Source organism: Xiphophorus maculatus, chromosome 1 (genome assembly GCF_002775205.1).
Source record: "Xiphophorus maculatus strain JP 163 A chromosome 1, X_maculatus-5.0-male, whole genome shotgun sequence".
Classification (NCBI taxonomy): domain Eukaryota; kingdom Metazoa; phylum Chordata; class Actinopteri; order Cyprinodontiformes; family Poeciliidae; genus Xiphophorus; species Xiphophorus maculatus.
This window is the reverse complement of record NC_036443.1, coordinates 24,907,042-24,930,888: the sequence shown is the minus strand read 5'-3', so window position 1 is coordinate 24,930,888 and position 23,847 is coordinate 24,907,042. Positions and strand designations below refer to the sequence as shown.

General features: G+C 37.9%; 1 protein-coding gene across 1 annotated transcript; it reads right to left on the bottom strand.

Moving 5' to 3' along the window:
* Nucleotides 1-417: 417 nt before the first annotated feature.
* Nucleotides 418-23,303, bottom strand: LOC102229890 (sodium-dependent lysophosphatidylcholine symporter 1-like). Its single transcript, XM_005810689.2, has 14 exons — nucleotides 23,226-23,303; nucleotides 21,490-21,609; nucleotides 20,178-20,302; nucleotides 19,852-19,984; nucleotides 9,420-9,498; nucleotides 6,878-7,041; nucleotides 4,440-4,548; nucleotides 3,403-3,515; nucleotides 2,959-3,042; nucleotides 2,792-2,875; nucleotides 2,606-2,718; nucleotides 2,274-2,417; nucleotides 2,029-2,193; nucleotides 418-954 (listed from the first exon to the last, which is right to left on the bottom strand). The coding sequence occupies exons 1-14, from the start codon at nucleotides 23,301-23,303 to the stop codon at nucleotides 741-743; spliced, it is 1,725 nt and encodes a 574-aa protein (XP_005810746.2). The 3' UTR covers nucleotides 418-740.
* Nucleotides 23,304-23,847: the final 544 nt, after the last annotated feature.

Here is a 23,847-nt window from a genome sequence, read left to right as displayed (position 1 = left end):
AGTAAAGAAATTAATTTAGGGTTACTTACAGCTGCTCTGCAGTTCAGAACAACAGTTAAATCTACAAGAACACCGAGAAAAAAACCCCAACTAAATCTTACCAAGTATTTTTTTTGTCTAGTTTCTAGTTAAAATATCTTAGTACAGTTGAAATAACACAAAATGAATTTTCAAGTAATTTTTCAGCATTTTATAGGAAATAATTCCTTAATATTGATGAAAAAGTGCAAGCTTCACAAGCAGATTATTTCACTTGTAACATGGGAAACATGAAAAAATCTCCCACTGGAACTAGTACTTTTTAAGGAATTATTTAATTAAAACAAGCCCCTAAATCTTGCTGAAAAGTTACTTCTAAGTTAGTTTTGTTTATATTTAAGTGTGCCAAGATATTTGAACTAAATTAGGTCAAAAATAGTTGGTAAGATTTTGTTGGGTTCTTTTAGTGAAAGAGATTCCAGATAGATCAAAAATGTATCTGAAAAGATTACATTTGAAATTGTTTTAACTTCTTCAGATTGAGATTCCACCCTTAAATGAAATAACAACATGGAGTTTAAACAAAGCTTAAATAATCAGCTGCTGATACAGATTTTTACAGAGAAAAGAGGCGGATCATTGGTTACTCAGAACCACATTTACACCCAGGACGCCTGGGATCGAACATGTGATTGTCCACCATCATTTCCAGGGAAACTTTCACTTCCTTCTCAGCACCAATCAGGAAGGCTCATCGGTTTTCACCACTGAGGATTTACTTGTGATATGTTCCTGCTGTTTTTTCCATGGAGGCTGCCCGCTACAGTTGAGGAGGTGGATAACCAGCCTGGTGACGGATCACAGTTGTAAAATCTGTCCGGTTTTGGGTCATCAGGACGAGACTGCTGAGAGTTTGTTGGCAGTTCTGGTTCTGAGAGCTCTCTTTGGTCTGCTGGTGATGAAGAGGCTTTATTGCTTAGAAAAGATAAAAATAAAAACATTTACTGTTCAGCTTAGCGTTAGTACCCAGGAGTTAAATCAAATTAACACATTTTTAACAGTACAATAACATTCTATGCCTTTTTTTACATTTTTATTTTTTGTGACTTTGTGACTTTAAAGCGGCAACAGCATTATTTTCAAACCAAGTCAACCATTTTCATGTTAACTGAAGTTGGTACTTTCTAATTGTACTTGGAAGTGTTATTTTCTGTCCTCCAAGGTGGAAAATTGAAAATGAACATCCTTTGAATTTACAACGTTGTCTCACAATCCAATATGGCTGCCACACGTGTAAACCAGTGAAAGTTATTTCTAGAGCTGGGCAATAAAGCTTAAAAATAAAAAGTCTAGTTTTTTCATAACATCTGTTTTAGTAAAGGAATTCACAGAAAATATTGTCAAAAAGTGGCTTTTATTTTAATCATCCCTTCTGTGAGTTGGATGACGGAGTATTAGAGCCAGACTGTGTGAATTTTTCCTACTAAAATGTAGTTATAATATATGCAGAATAAGATGGTATTTTACTGGAGGAAAACACCTCCAGAAAACACCTCATAATTATGAGAAATAAAGTTGTTTCAATTGGAAAAAAGCTTAATTATCGAGATTTGATGTGGACGGCTTGGCCCATATACACCTTTCTTTGAAATAGACTCAGTTGTTTGCAAGATTGTTCTGATTTTCTAAAACTTATCTAAAAAATCATAAATTTAATTAATTGATAAAACCAATTATCTCCCAGCCTTAGCATTTAGCAATTTTGCAATTTCACGTTTTTGACGTTCTATATATAGTTTTATATTTGTCTTTCTCAAGCGTAAGCTGCTAAAGTTTTCTGGCCAAATAAGAATATCTAAACAAACCAAAGAACTCAAATTAAAACCAAATTTCCTCACAGTTGAAAAGTTGAAGCCGAGTATATAGAAATAGCTAAAACTTAAAAAGTACACCAAACTTGACCTCTAAAACAGTGTTGTTCAGAACAACAACATGATTTGATGCACAATAAAGAAAAATATTTAGAGACATTTTTAAAAAGCCTCATACTTCTGCTGCTTCAGCTCTGAACTGTTCCTCTCATTGACTGGGTAGGTGTGAAAGATTCCCATCCCAATCAGCAGAAGTGTGACGGGAGCTGGAGAAAACAGCACAACCAGCGCTGTCACCACTTCATCGCCATGGTTACAAGCACCTGCTTTGTAACCTACAACCCTGCAGACAAGCAGATAGAAAATACAAAACAATTCGCACGAATAAGAAATGCACAGAGACTGAACAGAGGTGGTTCTCACTGTAATATCATGGTTGACAGTCCCACAGATAGCCCCCCTGCCAGCTTACTGCAGAAAGCATAACCGGAGAAAAACAGAGGCTCCAGGTCTTTACATGAGGGATGTCTCAAAGCAAAGTCATCTATCACATCAGGAAGCATTGACCTGCAAAATACAGGCATAAAAATTACATTCCTATTTCAGGGAAGGCTGAAAAACTAAGTTTCTGTGGTACTCATCCCTGGCTGGTTTGGCAGACCTGATGAATAATTCATTCGGTTTTCATACAAATTAGATCTGACAGGCGTTGCAAATGATTTTAGAGTTCTTATTTAGTCGGACGGTTGACTCACCAAGGCAGCAGGAACACGGTCGCCACGCTGAATCCCATCAGGACGCACATGGTCAGGAAAACCGGGAGGCTGCTGGGAACGCAGGCAACTGTGATCACGGCTGGGATGAAGAGCTGCAAGAGAAAACAAGAGGCTTTTAGAGACAAAAAGAAACACTGAATATGCAGATAACTATAAAAGACTTACTGAAAGTCCGATGAAAACTGTGGACTTTTTTCCAATTTTCAGAAGGACAAATTGCCAGAGTGGAACTGCTACTGAAGCAGAAATCTAAGAAAGCTTAAAAAATGTTTTAAACGCACAAATAAAAGTTACATTTCATAAAATTAAATTAAAATCAAATTCAATCTTACCAACAGAACAAGCAAGAGGAGCTGAAAATGAGCTCCCAGTCCGGCAGCATGACTGCAAAACAAGGCAAAGTTTCCCAAAGACATCTGAAATTAAACAAAAGGAGAAGAAAACCTTTTCTTCTCCTTTTCAAGCTTTTCAAACTTGAAGCTTGAAAAGCTTCAAGTTTTTCAGCTTGAAGCTTGAAAAACCTTCAAGCTGAAGGTTTTTCAAACCTTCAGCTTGAAAAAATAACATGTAGAAAAGTAAGACATATTAAAGAAAAGGGTCAGGATTAAATACGTTTATACTTCTCCCTACCTCTTCTTCAAACAAATATTATGGTATTTGAAGTGTGAATGTGAATATGTTTGAAATAATCCAACTTTTTGTTAGCTAAGCTGAGCTAAGCTAACAAAAAGTTAACAGGAGTAAAAACAGAAATGAGTGGCAATCCTAAACTGTACCTGAAAAGCAAGAACACTGAAAACAAAGCCGAGCACGAGTCGCTGGTAAGGAGCGTGACACATGAGCATCTTCAGGGAGATCAGATAGGACGGACGGGTTCGTTCATCAGCACCTGGAAAAACAAAAACATACATATCACTTGAATTATGGTCACATTTTTATACAAACAAAAAGACGGAATCACTGAAATGTACTGAGGTTCAACAGTGGTGTAAGAAACACACTGTATCTATTTCTGTTGTTGTTTTGTCAGAATCTAACGAATGAGTTGGTTTAACACAGCAAAAACACAAGATCGTGCAAGTATTTTTGGTCCAATTTCTTGTGCAAATGTCTTAGTACACTAGAAATATGACAAAACTAACTTATAAATAGCTTTTCAGCAAGAAACAGGAGCTTGTTTTAAGAAAATAATTCCTTAATATTGATGGAAAAGGTTCTAGTTCTATTGGCAGATAAATGGGAAAAATGTTTTTTATAAGTTAAATAATCTGCCAGTAGAACTAGAACTTTTTCATCAATATTAAGGAATTATTTACCCAAAAACAAGCTCATATTTCTTGCTGAAAAGTTACTTGAAACCTAGCTTTGCTTTATTTTATGTGTGCTAAGGTATTTGCACTAGAAACTAGACCAAATATACTTGGTAAGATTTTGTGTTTTTGCAGCGAAGTCCAGACTTAAACCTCTCACAATGATTATTTGTGATCCAGCGCCCTGTGATGTGACTGAATTAATATGATTCTGAAAAGAATATTATCCTTGTCTGACATTATAATTTGCCCAGCTTACTTTAAAATAACAAAGAGGTTTTATTTAAAATCTGAAATAATTTTTAAAATCTGTTAAAACAACACCATCACAACTTTTTAACAGAAAAGTTTGGATATCATTTATCCTTAATAAGATAAATCTTCATTTGAAAAGTATGTTTTATATTAAAAAGTGTTATTTTTGTCTGATATTAAAATTTGTCTTGTTCCAAAACCAAATGGCACTTTAATGAGCATTTCATGGGCAGAGTCTGAATACTGACCGTGCTGGACTGACCCGTGTCGCTGCTCCCTCACACCGAGGAACAGAACCAGGCTGCTGAGGAGGAACAAGCCACCCGTGACTCTGGCTGAGGTCAGAAAAGCCTTTTGCTGGAGGGAAAGTAAACACCAGAAAGTGTATCTCATGAGTAATTCATGTTTTGCTGTCTACAAAGTTAGACTAAACACAATCTGGAATTTTTATGTAACCTAAAGTTGACCTACTATGGTTCCTTGAACAGGTCGGGACAGGTCTACAGGCTTTTCAAAACAATTTTCTTTAAAGAAAACCATTCTTACATAATGATTTATGTATCTCGGGCTGCTTTCACAATGAGCTGCTTCAGGGTGTCTTGTCACTTTAAATTTCCAACTCAAAGTTGGTATTTGTACATGCAAATTGCTGGAAAAAAAGCACAATTATACCAACGTACATCTTTGAAAAGCAGAAGTGGTGCCTCCTGCCCGCACAACCAACAAGAATCCAGCTGAATGGTAAATCAACAACAAAACACTTATTTTTTTCAGCAGCCATTGTACACCTCATACAATGGTAAAACCAGCTGACCAAACATGCTGGATATTCACTTTGGTTGCCAGGTGACAGGGCTAGGCTCGAATGCAATAGCCAGGTAACAGCATATTGCCTAAGGATTATGACTTAACATTTGGGAAGTTTTGAAATGGCTTGTTTTCCAGACACTAAATACCATTAATCTACTGCCATAAAACATCTTAGTGGTTTTCTTAAGCACCTCAGCTGTTTTCAGAAGCAGCGGAGACCCAAATGGAAGTATAAAAATGTGCAAAATGGGAATTTTGCATAAAAGGTCATTTAATATTTCTTTGGCTGTCGGTCACAGAAAAAGTTATTTTGTCATTACCTAAAATAAAGAAACAACATTTAATCTACTGACAGCTATAACACTTCTCATGATGTTCCAGTGGAACAATCTGCATGCTGTGATTCACAGATATGTTGGTTTGACATTTTGCCAAACACTTGAGTATTTTAAAGCTATATCACACCTTAGATGGTCAGAGGAGGCTAAAAGGGCAGCATAACATCCGATATGATTCCCTTTCTGAGCAGCTGATTTAATTTTTAATTCCAAAAAAGAATAAAAATTATCAACAGTTTCATTGTTAAACAAATAAGTTTTTAATTAATCAAAAAATTAAGAAATCAGGAGATCTAGCCATGAAATGATATGTCCCCATTGTTTTACCTGATATTTAGTAAACTTAAAAAATGTGTCACACTGTTTATGATCTTATATTCTGGATGAGAGCCACTGCAAAAACACAAAATCTTACCAAGAATTTTACGTCTACAGTTAATATAAGACAAAACTAACTTACACGTTGATGGCTCCTACATCTTGTAGGCAAGATATAGGAGTTTGTTTTAAGTAAATGATTACTTAATACTGATTAACAAATGCTAGTTCCACTTTTCACAAAACAGTTTACCAACCTGTAAGTGAAATACTAATAAAGATTAGCATTTTTTCATAAACATTAAGGAATTATTTATATAAACAAGCTCATATATCTTGCTGAAAAGTTACTTGTTAAAGTTACTTTTGCCTTATTTCGTGTGTTTGCACTAGAAACTAGACAAAAATACTTATTTTTGCAGCGTTTCGGTTTTGACATATTTAATGGGGAGCACAAAATATTTTATTTTTGAGTATTTGACCTGTGGATCAACAATCAGAGTTGATCAAAGCAGATTGATTTCTGCCTTTCGAGATTTTCTTCTAATTCTTGTGCAGCTTCCATGAAACCCTAATGACTTTTTAATGCATATTTCTCAAAAGTGAAAGTATAAACGGTTAATATCCATCCATCCATCCATCCATCCATCCATCCATTTTCTGTTCACCCTTGTCCCTAATGGGGTCGGGAGGGTTGCTGGTGCCCATCTCCAGCTACGTTCCGGGCGAGAGGCGGGGTACACCCTGGACAGGTCGCCAGTCTGTCGCAGGGCAACACAGAGACATACAGGACAAACAACCATGCACACACACACTCACACCTAGGGAGAATTTAGAGAAACCAATTAACCTGACAGTCATGTTTTTGGACTGTGGGAGGAAGCCGGAGTACCCGGAGAGAACCCACGCATGCACAGGGAGAACATGCAAACTCCATGCAGAAAGACCCTGGCCGGGAATCGAACCCAGGACCTTCTTGCTGCAAGGCAACAGTGCTACCAACTGCGCCACTGTGCAGCCCACAAAACGGTTAATATTACTACAATAACTGTAGGAATAATACCTGAAAAAGCAACAATGCCTTCATCCAGCCAAATAAAAGTAAATTACAGGGTAACAAGATCTTCCTGGGACATTGTGAGTAAAACAGAAGCTCAGCGTTGCCAAGCCTGTTCTATAAATATTAGTTTAAGCTCGTCTCAATTTTAATGTTCCAGTACCGTTTCATGCAGAGAGGCCGTTTGCGGCGCGGATGAGCTGTGAGGTGTCTGATGGACCTGGTCCAGATGCTCACAGGCCTCCTGCTTCTCAACGTTGAACACGGACACGACTTTTCCCTGAATCACTGACACCAGCAGCAACGCCGTCATCTCCACACTCATTCCTGGAGGAAAACACCACAAACGCACAGAAAAGTCTGGAGTGAACCCAGTAGGTCACAACATCCCAGTTAAAACTACAAGCTAAGACAATCATATATCAAAGTTTCCAGCTTCGGTGCAACAAAAATTTGATGGAGTACAATAAAAAAGAAACATAAAAAGAGGGGCAATGAATGAGGAAACCTTTAATCTAATACTTTTGATTTGAATCTAGCTTTCCCTTTGACTGGTCAAGTGAGTGAATGCACTAGGCTAAAAAATTACTAGTCTGAACTAACCACAATACTCTTCGGAGTGTATGTTGTGTTGTTGTTACTGAGAAAAGACAACTCAAAGTTTCCTACATTCAGTTTCAGTGAGGTACGTTGAAACTGTTCCCACATTTTCCTGTCTACAGATATACTTTGGTTAAAATGTGACGGATAAATCTCCCATTAAATGTAAAAAAAAAAGTTTATAAATTATTAATCCTGGTCTCACTTTTCCCAGATGAGACTGAGGGTTAAGAAAATCATATATTTGATAACAAAGCTTCCAAATTCAGTGCGACGTATTGACCCTTTTCAACTACGTCACTAAATCATTCGAAGCGCCATGTTGAACGTCGGATGTGAGGGACGGGAGTACTAACAGAGCAATTTAAATTGCTTTTATTAAGGAAGAAATATGGTTTAACATTAACTTTGGACAAAAAGTTTGGCTCCTTCTTCCTTAAAGTCCACGGATCTCTGGCAGGCGGACTGCGGCTGGAGGAAGTGAAACCACGACACTGCGCGTTGCCGTCACAGATCACAGAGTTTAATTCCACACAAAATAACGCATGAATCAATTAACAAAGCTGCAGAGATATAGAGATATATTCATTACCTGTAACAGGAAAAAATAGAAAAAAGAAACACAAAGAAAACAAGGGGGTTGGGGGCAAAGACGCGTCTTTGGAGAAAGCTTTTTATGCCAAAAGCAAAACAGTGGTAGCATTCTGAATTTTTTAACGTTTACATGAAGTTTTATACCGAGTGGGTGTTTCTTCAATTTAATATATTCAACTAAGGCGTTCGCTCTTTAACCAATTAGAAACTCCCGTAGAGACTACAGGAAACTTGAGAAGTCTCCCAATTTACAACGAAGTTCCAAAGGCGTCTGGTTTCTATCGAGAGACAAAGGCGGACCAGTTAATCTTGGACGATACCAGGTACGAATGTCCCCGGCGCCGAGAGTCTCAAGATAAGATTTCGCAGACACCCATAAATCTGACGTCTCTTCCATTATCTCTCCTAACGTTCTCGAAGAGACTTGCATCTGGTAATTTTCAAGAAATGTTATCTTTGCAAACCCCTTTTTTTTGCTTTTGGACACTCAGCCCCCCAAAAGATTAAGTTCTGCCAAAATAATACATAAAATCCACAGGACAAAATAAAGTATAATTCCTGAGCCATTTTCTAATAGTAAAAAAACATTTTCATTCAAACACTTTCCATTTGCTTCTAATATCGTCACAGATAATACAGTTTTCAAATACATTCATCCTTTAATAGTTTTTAAATGAGATAATACAATCTTCAGTAAACATGGTATTAATACTTAGAAGTTAAATGTTACGGGGTTTCAATCTTCTATTTTGCATTAGTTTTACACCATCGCAGATGCTGGCCTCCAGCAGTTCTCCCCAACTGCCTGCAAGAATGTTAATTTATGTTTCTGTGTTCTGGCCGGGCTGCAAGCGGCCCCATTTAGTGATCTGCATTCTAACCCCTGTCTGTCCGGTTCAAAACAAGAGTATCAAACCTACCCTTTTACACATGCGTAAAATTAACTGCATTAAGCACCAAAATCAATAATTTTCCTCGACACTTTCCAAAATTGTTTTTGACAGTTTATTCGTGGCTTCTGCTTGTTCGAGCCGAACTAATCTGTCTATGAACGTAAGACACCAGGTTGGGCCTCATAGGCGGCGGTGGCATTTACAAAAGTCTGAAACAGCTAGCTTAGAAACCGACCCGTACTTCCTCCCTCCTGACGTGTTGATCAAATTACCGAGTTTTCCTGAAGTCACACCACATGATTTATATCACTATGTCATAAACAGCGTTTCCCCTTTAAACCGGAGCGGCATTAAAACGTACAAAAGATGACATGCTAATCAGTTGTTTCCAAACATGCTAGGCTACATGACGGTTATCTCCATAGTTACTAATGGCTAGCCGAGCACCTTCTCCATAATGCAATATTTTATATCTTTCTAATAATACCGATGAAGCATATGAAAGTTAGTGTTTTTATCTTGTAAAAAGTGACAATTTGACTGGGGTGTATAAACATTTTCAGATGCAGCCCAGTGGCTCTGAGACTCTAGCTTGTGAGTGACTGCGGTTCCTCTTACTGCAGGCAGTGGCGGAGTCTCTGTCCCTCCGATGTCCTCCCAGGGACATGCTCAGCGAGACGTAGGGGACGTTGTAGCACTGCTCACAGACAACAGGAGGAGAACATGACACCAGCTGACAGCAAATGGGGAACTCGGTAACCATGGCGAACAAGCTCCCAGAGAAATAACAGCGCATACAGTTGATGGAATTCCTGTCGCCATGGTGACGGGGGAAAGATTAAGACAAGAAAATGAAGGACAGTGGAGCACAAACAGAGATTGAAACCATAATTCTCTACTAACAAAAAACAGCACAAAATATTGACCTTCTGTTATTAATTTTATTTCATTTTATTAATGAATTAATGAGAGATAATATCACTTAAGCAGCTTAATTTGGAGCTTAAATTACCCATAAACTAACATATTCCAGTGGCTCCAAACAGATCTCTGATCTATCTGCTGAGCCATATATGGCAACTTTTTTTTTTATTTCCAGATCTTCGTGTAAAAAATCAGTTTTACTGCTTAGGAACTTTTCACATAAGAAACTACATATGTGACATAAAACAACTTTGATGCATTGAAAAGCTCTAAAAAGGACCTGCAGGAATTTTTGGACCTGGATTTTAGAAAATAAGAAAGTTAGCCACACGAATAATGTCAGATTGAAAAAACTTGTTTCACCCATCTTACAATTGCAAAGTGAATAAACCTTTAAATAATGTCAAATCTAAAACTTTATTGGGAATGAAACATCTATGCTCAGTATGAGGGATTGCTCTAAAGAGGGGCCTGCCCAGGGCACCACTCCTCTTAGCACCACCACTGTCTCTGACAGTAAGTTCTCTGTTGATAGAGTCCTGACCAGGAAATAAAGTTCAGTTAGCTCAGAAACATCAGAACGACAAGAAGTTTGTGATTTTAAATCCAAGCCGAACATTTAAATAAGATCGGTTGACTTATATTTACATAAATTGATCAAAAATAAAGAAAAACGTATTTCAGAAAGTTTTATTGGAAAAATTTAATAAGCAATTTATGAATAAACTTATATTATTTCAAGATGGATTAAAAGACAAAGAATATATGGAGAGTGAACAGTTTTAATAAATTAATGATACATTTAAATAATTATTTCATAAGTTATTTATTGACATGTGGTACTTTTCACTCTTCACTGGAGCAACAGTTCAGTATTAAGCTTTTAGGGAAAAAATATTTTAGAAACATATATAAAAAAAATTCACGTTTTTTCTAAATTAGTCTAAAAGTGTATTAGAAATAAACTGGCGTGTTCTTAGAAAAATTTACATTTCAAAACTTAAAAAAAGAATATTTTCTCCAGGCCTAAATTATAAAATACAAAAATAAAATTTTACTGTTTCTCTAAACTATTATAAAACTATATTAGGGATAGACGATGAATAAAACTTATAGTGATATTAACACGAGTTTTATCAGCGGTTGAGATTTGGACTGTTTCTTTTTTTTTTCTTTTTCTTTTGCAGGTGGGCATGTTTTACGGGTGGAAACTGTCAAATCTGGCAACCCGCCAACGGCGCCATGTTTGTGTGAGGCGCATGCGCCATGCTGGATAGAAATGTGGCGCATTTTCTACGTCAGTGTTTAAATGAAGGCGCGGCTTGCACCTGGCCGCACGAAGGTTCAGCTATTCCTCCATCCTGGCACTTGGATTACAAAATGGTCTTTTCTGATCTCGAAAGACGCAGAATCCGCGTGGACGCCCAAACCTAAATGACTCAAAACTTTTGCGGATCTATTTAAAATGGTCTCCGTGTTGACGGGGCCTACCTGCTGAGGGATCTGCTTGGGTAGGCCGCGAGAGCGCCATGTTTGAAATGGCTGCATTTGTTAGTCGGTAAGTTATTTTTCAGAAACCTTATTCGAAGTTGTTTGTTTGTCTCTGAAGTCATTGAAACCATTTTTTGTGGTTAAACAGAGCAGCAGACGAGGAACAACAGGAACATGGCGTCTCAGCGGCGGTTTGTTTGGCCGACCTCAGCGTCGGATTGTTTGGCCGACCTGAGGAGGGACAATATGGCGTCTGGAACTAGCAGCAGATCGATTATGGATATACTACGATGATATTCAATCAAGCTGAGGATTCCCTTCAATCAAGCTGAGGATCGCTTCCGTCAAGCTGAGGAAACGCTACAAGGTGCCTGGCGGATCCGCCCAACCCATCAAAGGTTGGTTAAGTCAAAGAACTGTTCCAATGGCGGGTCCAGAAGACATCTCAGGGTAGGAGCTGTTGCGGGTTTTGCTGTGCTATGCTGCGGACGCCACCGCTGTTGCTGAAGGCCAACGCTAGGCCTCTTGGTTTGATTCAATGAGCTGAGAAGGATTCTGCTGTTAATCCTTCTGTCGTTAGGGTTTTGTGTGCTGTTTGAAAGAGCTGCTGTGGTCATGTGACCTGTAGAGGTTTATGCCATCTAGCATTTCAAGTTCATAGCTGAAAGTCAGTTGTGATGTAAAAGAAAGATGGCTGCCAATGATTTGGCAATTACAGTTTAGAGGCTACAGGAAGTGATTTAGCTTAATAAATATCAGTATCATAAACATTGATAACATACCTACACATTAGGGATAATTTTTACATACCTTTTTTATTTTTTGTATCTACTAAACATTTGAAATTTAATCAAATATTTCAAAGATAGGGTCAAACAAATTTCATTTACGTTCAACAATTTAAATTCAAGGGTGAAAACAGATTTTATTTTTGCGTCAACTTGCGGCGTCGTGATATTTCATTTCTTCTGGACGAAGACTCGTGGACTCCTGCAATTTCATTTCTTCTGGAAGACGACTGTCAACAGAAAGATCTGGAGCTGCAGGTCAGCGGTCACAGAGGTAATGTATACACTAATCCACCATGTCTTTGCAGGTTTTCAGCTGGAATTAACTCATGTTTTCCTTCTAGATCTGGAACCTGTCTGTATTTGCATCTGTTTTTAACCCAGTTTTTTTTCCTAGATAAAGCTTCTGGCTGACTTTGTGTTGCATCTAACTTCTTTTTTCTCATAGATAAGCCACTAAAAGACTTTCAACTGCAACTAAATCTTTCATTTCTCCTTTAGAAATGCTCCTGGAGCAGTTCTTTCTTTTTGTCTCTCTCTGCTCTGTCTTTTCAAATCCCCTGGGGGTAGTGACAGATGGCCTTTCATACAGAGCCAACTTCTGGTTCTGCTGGAGGGTTCTTCCTGTTAAAGGGAAGTTTTTCCTCCCCACTGTCACTACATGCATCCTCAATAGGAGGCATTGCTTTAGTTTACTTAACCTTTAACCAATTTAAATAATTGGTACAGGGTTGTTTTTTTTTTTTGGATAGTCTTCCTGTTAAAGGGAAGTTTTTCTTAACTGTCACCACAGCTATCCTCAATGAGGCATTGGTTATGTAACCATTAGTCAGCACTTTACAACCGGTTTCTTTTATTTATTTATTTTTTTTGGAAAGTCTTTCTGTTAAAGGGAAGTTTTTCCTGTCCACTACATGCATGTTCAGTTGCCTAACATTTAAATAACTGGTACAGTGTGAACTTTTTTTTTTAAAAGTCTTCCCCGTTAAAGAGAAGTTTTTCCTCCCCACTGTTACCACATCGATCCTCAGTATGAGACATTGCTTGAGCTTACTTGTATAACTTATAACCAGTTTAAATAGGTAGGAACTTTTTAAAAAATCTTCCTGTTAAAAGGAAGTTTTTCCTTTCCACTGCCACCGCATATATATCCAATATGAGACATTGCTTAAGCTTACGTAACTTTTAGCCAGCACTTGATAACCGGTTTGGTTTTTTGTTTTAAATTACTTTTGGAAAGTCTTCCTGTTAAAGGGAAGTTTTTCTTTTCCACAGTCACTACATGCATGTTCAGTATGAGGCATTTCACAAGCTTGTGTAACTTTTAACTAATTTAAATCTGTTCAGTGTGGTCTTTTTGGAAATTCTTCCTGTTAAAGGGAAGTTTTTATTTTTCACTGTCGCCACATGGATCCTCAATACAACGAATGGCTTAAGCTTACTTGCTTTACTAAACCATCTTAAATAATTGCTACAGTGTGAATTTATTTTTCTTGGGAAAGTCTTCCTGTTAAAGGGAAGTTTCTCCTTCCCACTGTCACCACACGCCTCCTCAGTATGTCTGCAATGGTGGATACGTTTGAGCTCATGGTTGTGAATTTAAGGCCTTATCAATACCACTTGGTATATGGACTGAGAAGATGGATGCTGATCAGCAGTTTTTGTTGAGATGGAGACTCTGAAGGTACCAGATGGTGTTAGACTGTTGGGGAAATATGGATGTCAAGATGGTTGCTAGGGCACTGGACTGTGAACCCAATGCCAGGAAATGTGGTTTGCTCCTTCCTGTAGTCACTCCTTAAGGCTTGAAGTCATCGGATGAGTTCATGGACATTGGTAGCAAACAGTCATCGGATGAGTTCAAGGACATTGGTAGCAAACAGTCATTGGATGAGTTCAAGGACATTGGTAGCAAACAGTCATCGGATGAGTTCAAGGACATTGGTAGCAAACAGTCATCGGATGAGTTCAAGGACATTGGTAGCAAACAAAGTCATCGGATGAGTTCATGGAATTTGGTAACAAAGGTAGGTGTTTTGGTCTTGGATGCAATAACCAGAACTTTGATTCGCTCAACACAGGAAAAACACGGTAGGTTATATGAAAGTTTGGTGTTCTGGTTTTGGGTATAACGACCAGAACATATCTTGTATTCTCTGGTTTGTGATCAAATGTGTAATTAACCCCTAGGGAAAAGTCTTTCAGACAGGCTTCAGGGTTTGGCCTGAAACCTGTGCCGTCCTGTTGTCCTTCAGGAATCCTCCTGGATCATGTTTTCGTCTCTGATTTCGCCCATCGACCCTCCATTGACGGACGGAAAAGCCCTTCGCCACCCCACTGATGGATGACCTTAGTGACCTTACCATCACCCTCAACAGTCTTCCTCAAATGCTGCAGGTATTTTGCTGTGAAGTGGTATTTGCAAGTGTGACTTTTTGAAATGTGATTTCACTGAGTTGTTAAGGGTTTGACCTTGAACTTGCACCTGTCCTGTTGTCCTTCAGGAATCCTCCTGGATTATCTTGTCATCTCTGATTTTGCCCTTCATCGGCCCTCAACACCTGCCGGAGAAGTCCTTCATCTCCCACCCACGGATGGATGACCATGGATCATCTTGTTTTTGACTCCGATTTCGCCCTTCATCGATCCTCCATTGACGGACGGAAAAGCCCTTCGCCACCCTGCTGATGGATGACCTTTGTGACCTCGTGACCTTACCACCGGGCTCAGCAAGTTTTCTGGAGGAAACCCAGGAAGTGTTCCCAGGTAAGGCAGATGCTTCCTGATCCAGTTTTCCATTTTGACATGAAACTTTCTCAGCAGTTTTCCTCAAGAAATGCTGCAGGTACTCTGCTGTTAAGTGAGTTTTTTAAAAGTGGCGATTTTAAACCTGCACCCCTCCTGTTGTCTTCCTGTCCCGTTATCCTTAAGGAGTCCTTCTGGATCGTTTCGTCTCGGATTTCACCCTTCATCGACCCTCCATTGACAGGCGGAAAATACCTTCATCATCCTACCATCAGGCCCATCAATCTTCCTCAAGAAGTGCTGCAGGTATTTTAAGTGATATTTACAAATGAGTTTTTGAAAAGTGATTTCATTCTGAGTTAAAGGGTTTTGACCTGAAACCTGCATCCGTCATCTTCTCTTACAGGAATCCTCCTGGATCATCTTCTCCTTCATTGACGGACGGAAAAGGCCTTCATCGACGATGGATGGACTTTTTTTCTTTTTGGACAGTTTTATTTAGAGACTAAATAATTAACTTTTATGTTGGATATTTAAAATGTCTTAATGTTGTTCTGATCTGCCTCTATCTGCTACTGTATGTTTGGGTTACCAGAGGTTTTCTGTTTTTTTCTCCATAGAAGCTACACCTGGTCCGGCGCTCTGATTGGCTGTGGTTTCTTCCCAGAAGAGGGCATTGGCTGATGTGATGTTGCCATCACCTAACAGTTCTTCTCCCATTGTTAACTCTTCACTTCCATGAACATGGAAAGTTCTCCTGATCAATTCACCTGTTGTGTTTCTGCTCCGTTTTCTCTCGGCTCCAGTCGGTCGTGGCAGATGGCTGCTGGTACTGAACCCGGTTCTGGTTCTGCTGGAGGTTTCTTCCTGTTAGAGGGGGAGTTCTTCCTCTCCTCAGTCACCAAATGCATGCTCAGTGTGAAGGTTGGCTGTAAAGTCAACAACTCAACTTGGGCGATTTGCTGTCGCCCCCTGCTGGTCAGGAGGAGTGAATGCTGTAAGTAGTGACTCCATACAGTCTGCTGGGTTTCCTTTGGTACAAACCTTATTAACTACTTTAATAATTAACTGGACTTATTGTACTGTTAAGTAATAATTGAAATTTTAGTTCAGTCACGAAATGCATTGAGATGACATTTGTTGTGAATTGGCACAATATAAAATATTTAAAAAAACCAAAAAACTAACAACCAATATTAAAAACCAACTCAAAACCGTTCAAAACTCCAACAACCAATGCAAAAAACCGTTCAAAACTCCAACAACCAATGCAAAAAAACTGTTCAAAACTCCAACAACCAATGCAAAAAAACTGTTCAAAACTCCAACAACCAATGCAAAAAACCGTTCAAAACCCCCAATAACGATACAAAAACCATTGAAAAAATGTTAATTCACAACAATGTTATTGTCAAGGCATTTTACAGAAGGTAATCTCAATTCAGTCATAAATTCCAATTGATTCTAGTTATCAATGCATTAGGTTCAGTTTGTTATTGAAGTAGTTTAAGTTTGTACCAAAGGAAACCCAGCAAACTGAATGGAGTCACTACTTACAGCATTCACTCCTCCTGACCAGCAGGGGGCGACAGCAAATCGCCCGAGTTGAGTTGTTGACTTTACAGCCAACCTTCACACTGAGCATGCATTTGGTGACTGAGGAGAGGAAGAACTCCCCCTCTAACAGGAAGAAACCTCCAGCAGAACCAGAACCGGGTTCAGTACCAGCAGCCATCTGCCACAATCGACTGGAGCCGAGAGAAAACGGAGCAGAAACACAACAGGTGAATTGATCAGGAGAACTTTCCATGTTCATAGAAGTGAAGAGTTAACAATGGGAGAAGGAGGACTGTTAGGTGATGGCAACATCACGTCAGCCAATGCCCTCCTCTGGGAAGAAACCACAGCCAATCAAAGCGCCGGACCAGGTGTAGCTTCTATGGAGAGAAAAATAACATTTTATACTAATAGTACTATTCATGTTGATGGGTTAGGTTCTCCTACTCACTGTTCAGTTTGACCCTACATGTAATAAAACTTTGTAATTCAGCTTATACAATGTCAGTGAATGTTTGTAAGGAAAGAAACGTGAATAAGCCAACAGAACCAGAACCAAGCTGACTGAAGGCAGACATTTTACACTAGTTAATCCTGTCAGGTCTTGTTTAGAGCGCCACCTTCAGGCCTCTCTCCAGATTGGTTAAATTGTTTCTGGTTTTATTTTTTCCCCTCCATGGGCTGCCACCTTATCGTGGTGGAGGGGTTTGAGTGTCCTAGAGATCCTAGGAGCCGTCAGAGGCCTCATGCTTCTGGTTGGCTCGGTCCAACGGGGCAAACGGCTCCGAGGGGAGGGATCGGACCAAGAGCAGCCCAGAGACCGACTAGAGATATCAACAAAGTTCCTGCTTGGCTCTAGAGATGTAGACGGAGTTCCCGTCTTGACCTGGAACTCTAGATCTAGCTTGGATCTATAGTCGGAGTTCCTAATTAGAACTAGAACAATAGACAGAAGTCAGGGTTTCCCAGTGTTTTATCAGCCTGGCGGGCCACCAGGCTTTATTTGCTCCCCACCAAGCTATGGGTTATTTTAATTATTTTTTGTCTACACCAGTGACGGTAAAGACAAATTAAGCTAAAGGTTTACAGTTGAGGCATTGATCTGACTGAGGGGTTGTGACCTAACGGTAGCATCCCTCCAGCTGCCTGTTGGCTTTCTGAGCAGCCATTTGCTGACTGACCAGAGCTGAGAAAACGTTCAGAAGCCAGACCGTGCTCCTGTGTTTTTGTAACTTGACATTTTTTAACCCAAACCCACAGCGGGCGGCTGCTCAGCTGGATTTCTGGAGGAAACCCTGGAAATGTTCCTGGGCGACTCTTCCTGATCCAGTTCTCCGTTTTGACTCGAAACTCTCTCAGCAATCTTCCTTAAAGAATGCTGCAGGTATTTTGCTGTTATTTAGGTGATATTTACTAGTGTGAGATTTTGAAAACTGACTATTCGTTCTGAATCGTAAAAGACCTGAAACCTGAACCCGTCTTGCCATCGTCGTCCTCCTGGTTCGTCTCGTTTCAGTCGGATTTTTCCTCTGCAGCTTCAGAACTAAAACTGATCCTGTCTGCATAAATTTAATGAATTAACAATTGAAGACTGTATGTTTCTGCTGCTAGTAACGTACGTTTTGATTTTTAGTAAAAAAAATTTCCAGTTCTTGGAGAAAATAACTGGACCTCTGGTTGGCCTGTCGCAGTAATCAAATCAATTAATCGCATCATAAATTAAGAAAAGCTCAATTTCCATTTACATGATTTGTTTCTTTCTAACCTGGATGAATAAAATCTTCAAGTTTTGGTCTCAACTAAACTTTTTTTTTTTTTTAAAGGACAGTTTTGTTTAAAGACTTCATAATTACTTTTATTTGTAGTTTTTGTTTTGGATATTTTAAATGTCTTTCAGTTCTAGTGTTAAATGTTCATTAGTTTAAAAATTTTAAAATGTGTTCTTGCATTATTATGCCATTATTAGTTTAACATGGTATTTAAAAACTATCATTTATTGCAATAACCTCTAGGAACATTTATGGTAACGACTATCATGATAAGTTTTGCTGGACAATAAATTCTCAGAAGTTGATGTAATAAATGCTAAAATTGTTTTAATGCTATTTTCAACTCGTATAAAGATAATGGAATAATTTAAGAACACATTCTCAAAGATATATAAACTATAACTTCTAATGAATATGTAACACTGGAAGACATTTTAAATGCCCAAAATAAACCAATAAAACTAATTTATACTGAAGTCTCTAAATAAAATTACCTTTAAGGGAGCTAGTTGAGGCCAAAGCACCAAGCTGAAGACTTTACCAGTTTTTAGTAGAGAAACAAATAATGCAAATGAGAAATTTCTAATTTGTTATGTGATTTATTTATTGCTAATTGTGACCGGCTGCCCTTTGGCTTTAAATATTTTTGATTAATTATAATCTGGACCAAGATGATCAGTTATTTTACTTCCTGTTAGTAATTGAAGAGGTTTCTTCCCTCCAGTCATCAGCTTCTTTCTTCTTGGTTGGGTTTTTATTTTCCTTCCTCACAACAAAGATTCTGTTGAAAATAATTTATCTAAGTTTCCGTTTCTCCTTTTCATTTTGTTCTGTGAGCAGTGTTGGTACTTTAACATTCTCCCCAATTTTGTTTATTGGATCTTAGATGTTTAATGTTATCTCCAATTTTTAAGGGAACTTTTTCTGGAGATAAAGTTTGACATGCCAGGTACGATGAACTTTGGTAATGATGTTAAACATTGAACTTTAGAGATTAAATTAAAAAATATGGTGAACGTAAATATGCAGGAGGCCAAAAATAACATCTCCATTCATTCTGCCAGTTTCTTTTTGTATTTACCATAAATATTCTTATGATAATGCAATAAATGCCCACCTCTAATAGAAGCTTTTGAAAGTACTTAATAATAAACTGAGTTTAACTGGAATCAATTGGAAAGTTTGAGAGGATGGAAATGATTGTTTTTGTAAAGTGTAAATTCACAACAAAGACATTTGTTGTGAATTAGTGCTGTATGAATAAACTGAATTTAATTGAAAATGTGAAAAGCTAAGGGAATATGAAAGAAACAGTTTATTTGTAACGTCTGTAATGATGAAATATATAGAAAATAAAGAAACTTTAAGTAAATTTACTCTATCTTTGTGTTACTATTGACATTTATTGGCATGTGTGAATTTTATGAATTAAATTCAGGGTTTCCCTCAGAACTTGCAGTCTAGTGGTAATCCATCCATGTTTTTGAGTTAAATATTTAAAGTTGACAAAAACGTGAACATATTTGTTATTGGAAGATTGACACCTGATCACCACTTATAAAGTCTTAAAAAATTCAAACATTAGTAAAAACTAAAATAAAGAAATGATGCTTAGCCTGGTGGGGGCACAAGTAAAGCCTGGTGGCCCGCCAGGCTTATAAAACCCCGCTAATGTCTGAGCTTTCACGTTTGAGTCGATTTATACTTGTGTGCCTTGAAGTTGATCCTTTGGGAGAAAAAGTTATTTCAATTGAATTGGAAACTGAAGAGATTTACGCTCATGAGCGTCTCGAACAGACAGGCCGCTGTGAGGAACCACCACACGCAGGCGGCCTCCGACATGGAGTCTGCAGGCACAAACCACAGCAGCACGTAGGACAGGATGCCAAACGGAGTGGAAACAACCAGCCTGCCGGACGAAAAGGTGAAGGTTCAAATCCTGGACGTCCAACTCCAGCAGAGCTACAATCCTGCAGCTTTCAGAAGCGTCCCTGATGTTACGGATGAATCTAAAAGCTGCAGGATTATGGCTCTCAGGAACTGAAAAATGGTGGAACATTTCCAGAATAAGTGGTTTAGTTGTGAATAAGCAACTGACTGACCATGGTGTGAGTTTGCCGATGGGTGTCCAGGTACTGCGGGTCACCAGGTATCCAACCAGAGGGTCAGTCACGGCGTCCCAAAACCGACTGAGAAACAGGATCAAAGATACAGAGGAGGCCTTCATCTGGGCAGAAGTTAAAGACAATTAATGGCACATAACTTTTATAGATATGTGAAAACCTTTAAAACATTCATCTTTTATTTTTGTGACACATTTTAAGATGACAATGCAAAAACGGAAAATCTTATCAAGTATCTTTGGTTCAGTTTACACTGGAAATCTCTTACTACAATTCAAATAAGACAAAACTGACTTGGAAGTAACTTTTCATCAAAATATAGGAGTTTAAAAAAAATCAATTTCTTATTTGTTTTGTCAGATTATTCCACTTACAGGAAGACATTGTTTTAAGTGAAATAATCTGCCAATGCATAAATCTGCCAATGCAACAAGTATTTTTCATCAATATTAAGAAATTATTGACTCAAAATAAACTCCTGTATCTTGCTGAAAAGTTTCTTACAAATTAGTTTTTTTTATTTCAAACGTACTAAGATGTGTCCACTAGAAACTAGACCAGAAAAACTTGGTAAGATTTTGTTTTTGCAGTGCAGAGTTTGGTAGAGTACCCAGAAATTGTATCTAAGAGTGGCACTACTTTAACATGTTTTCACTTAAGTAAAAGAAAAAAGTAAGAAATTACCAAAGAGTAAAAAAGTATTTGGTAAAAAGGCTACGTTAGTATTAACTAATTATAATATCAATTATTTTATATTTAAAAATTACATCATCAGATAGACCAAACTTTCATTTCTACAAAATGTTGGTATTTTAAAGACAAAATGAAAATAATTCATATAAATAACATAATTACAAAATAAAATCTGTCAAAAGAAATTTTTTCCAAATCAGTTTGTTTCAATAAAAAAACTTTTGTCTGGTGAATTTTTGGTTAAAACATGTTTGTTTTTCATTCACTGGGTAGAAAATCCAGAAGTTTTACTCAAACGAGTAACAATGATTCAAAATAAAAGTAATAAAGTAAAAGTACAAAGTATAAGACAGTAAAAATCACTCTTAAAATAAATTGTTTTACATAACGTTACTCAAATGTAACGATAAATTTAACTAGTTTCCACTCGACTCTGGGAGATTTTTGGAGAGAAAAGAAACTACGATTTTCTTAGAGCCAAAGAGAAAAATTATTGCAAAAAAGTAATTGAGAGAAGAAACTTGTTGATATCTTGGAGTTTATCCCCAAAGGTGAGGAAAAAATGTTAAATTTTTGTGTTAACAGGTTAAACCTTCACCTGTACAACATCCAGCAGGAAAATCTGCAGTGAAATCCCGATGGCAGCAGATGTGATCTGATGTTGGACGCCTCCTACGGCGTAGCAGATCTTCCTCATCAGAGGGATCCGCCCCGATCCCTGAGGACCAGAGAGAGGACAGATCTGCAGCAAGCAACTTTTATAAACGGTTTGGGTTTCACATATTAGTTAAAACTGACACTGTGACTTGACAGTGTAACATGAGACAGATAATCTGAAAAAAATAAAATAAAATTCTGCATTCTGCCAGTGATGACTAGAAACAACCAATCAGCCAGGAGGAGGGTCTTAGCGCTGTCAATCATCCTTGTGAAAAAAGCTTGGAGATGGCTCTGTCTGTCCCAACATGGCTTCACATAATGTTTTTAATAAAACTGTAGTTTGTTTCTCTAGAAAGTCCGGTTCGTTGGGGATTGAGCAGTCGAACACTGAGGCGGACCAGAAAGCAAACTTAGGTCTGGCTAAAAGCAGGAAGTGGGCAGAGGATTCTGGGTAAATACATTCCAAATGTTGCAACTTTGGTTCAAATCAAACCAAGATTATTGGGCTATCAGGTGTGAAGACAACCACAGCAAACTCCATAAAGACATGAATGAAAGGTTTTATAACCTCCTGACCTGCACAGAGTCGAGATCTGAACCCGATACAAGATCTTTAAGCTGAATTAGAACCAGGCCTTCCTGTCCAACATCAGTGTCTGACCTCACTGTTGTGCTTTGGGAAAAATAGTCAGAAATTCCCATCAACACTTTACTAAGCTTTGTGGACAGTCTGTACTGAAGAGAGCTGGGGTAAAACAAACAAAAATGGCTTCACATTATGACTCTGCTAAATAAAACGGTTAATTTCCTTAATGTGTGCAAAACTGGTGCAATTATCAATCTGACGTGTGAATTCAAGTTCAATTCAAGCTTTGGGCCGACTATCGGCAACAAGGACAAAATTTACATTTTACAGCTTCATCTAAACAACTTTAACATACTTCTTTTTTTTCACTAAAATTTTATAAAGAAGCTTTTCTCTACCGGTGTAATTCATTACACAAAAAAACATGTGTAGCGTTAAACTGGGGAGAAAAACGGCGTGTTTACCGTTAAAAATACAACAAACTTAACAAAACGTCACTGCAAAAACACAAAATCTTACCAAGTACTTTTGGTCTAGTTTCCAGTGCAAATATCTTGGCATGCTTGAAGTAAGACAAAAGGAGTGAATATCATCAATATTCCACAATATTGATTATAAATAAGTTCCATTGGCAGATTATTTCACTTATAATGTGGGGAAAATTGTCTGGCTATAGGTGAAATAATCTGCCAATGGAAGAATTTTTTTTCCCATTAATCTTAATTAATGGGAATTAATTAATATTATTAATATGAAGGAATCATTAACTTAAAACAAGCTTCTTTATTTTGCTGAAAAGTTAGTTTTAACTTAGTCTTATTTCAAGCAAACTCAGATATTTGCACCAGAAACTAGATCAAAATTGCTTGGTAATATTTTGTATTTTTTGTAGTTTTCTGTCGGAGAAAGAAAAAGCAAATCTCTAGAGTAATTTAAAACATTTCTTCAAGTCGAATCAGTGATAAAACATTCCTAAACAGTGAAAATCTTCCGGGAAAGTGCCGACTTTATTTCTGCTCTTTGTCCTGCTAATCCTGGGATGCTGTGGTGAAATTTTCCACGAAAAGAGCGAAATCTCAGTTACCCACCCTCTGCTCTCCACCGCGCTTCGACAAGATATTTCCTAACGCCTCGAGCTTTTTCGTAAAGTTTTCACAGCAGCTCATCCTCGGTGTGCAGGAGCAACAGTCAGCAGGAAAGCAGAGTGTGAAGCAGAAAGCAACACCTCTCTTCAGGACTTAATTAAATCCCACTTATGTGAAACTGAAATCCGGTCGAGCCGCTTTTCTTTTTTTTGCTTCGAAGCGCAGAACAGCAGATCGTTTTACATCGACTGAAAGTGATTGTTGCAGCTTTCTGTGTGGAAAGGTGAAACACGAATCACAGTGAATATTTTCAGTTAAATTCATAAAAGCTAGAAACTCTCTGATTTTGTTGGAAGCCTAAATTATAAAATGCTTCCTCATGCTTCTGCCTCAGGATGTTTTGGACCAGAAGTTGCTTTAAAGGTCACAGTAAGGTCATGTGAGAGCAACCTTTCAAGTCCAAGAAGCCATTTTCCCTTTACTACTCCTAAATAAGCTGTAGGACTGCCAAATCTACGTAAAAATAAAAAAAATCTTTTTAAATATTTAGAATTTACTAATTAAAGTCAATTTTAAATTTGCTTTTACGTTTGAAAACTGGATAATTTTCCAAAATGGAACCAAA

Coding starts and splice junctions, on each gene's coding strand:
- LOC102229890 (XM_005810689.2), bottom strand. CDS start 23,303: ATGAGCTGCTGTGAAAACTTTACGAAAAAGCTCGAGGCGTTAGGAAAT. Junction 21,610..23,225: donor AGCGCGGTGGAGAGCAGAGG/GTGGGTAACTGA, acceptor TCTGGTCCTCAG/GGATCGGGGCGGATCCCTCT. Junction 2,876..2,958: donor TCCTCTTGCTTGTTCTGTTG/GTAAGATTGAAT, acceptor AAGCTTTCTTAG/ATTTCTGCTTCAGTAGCAGT.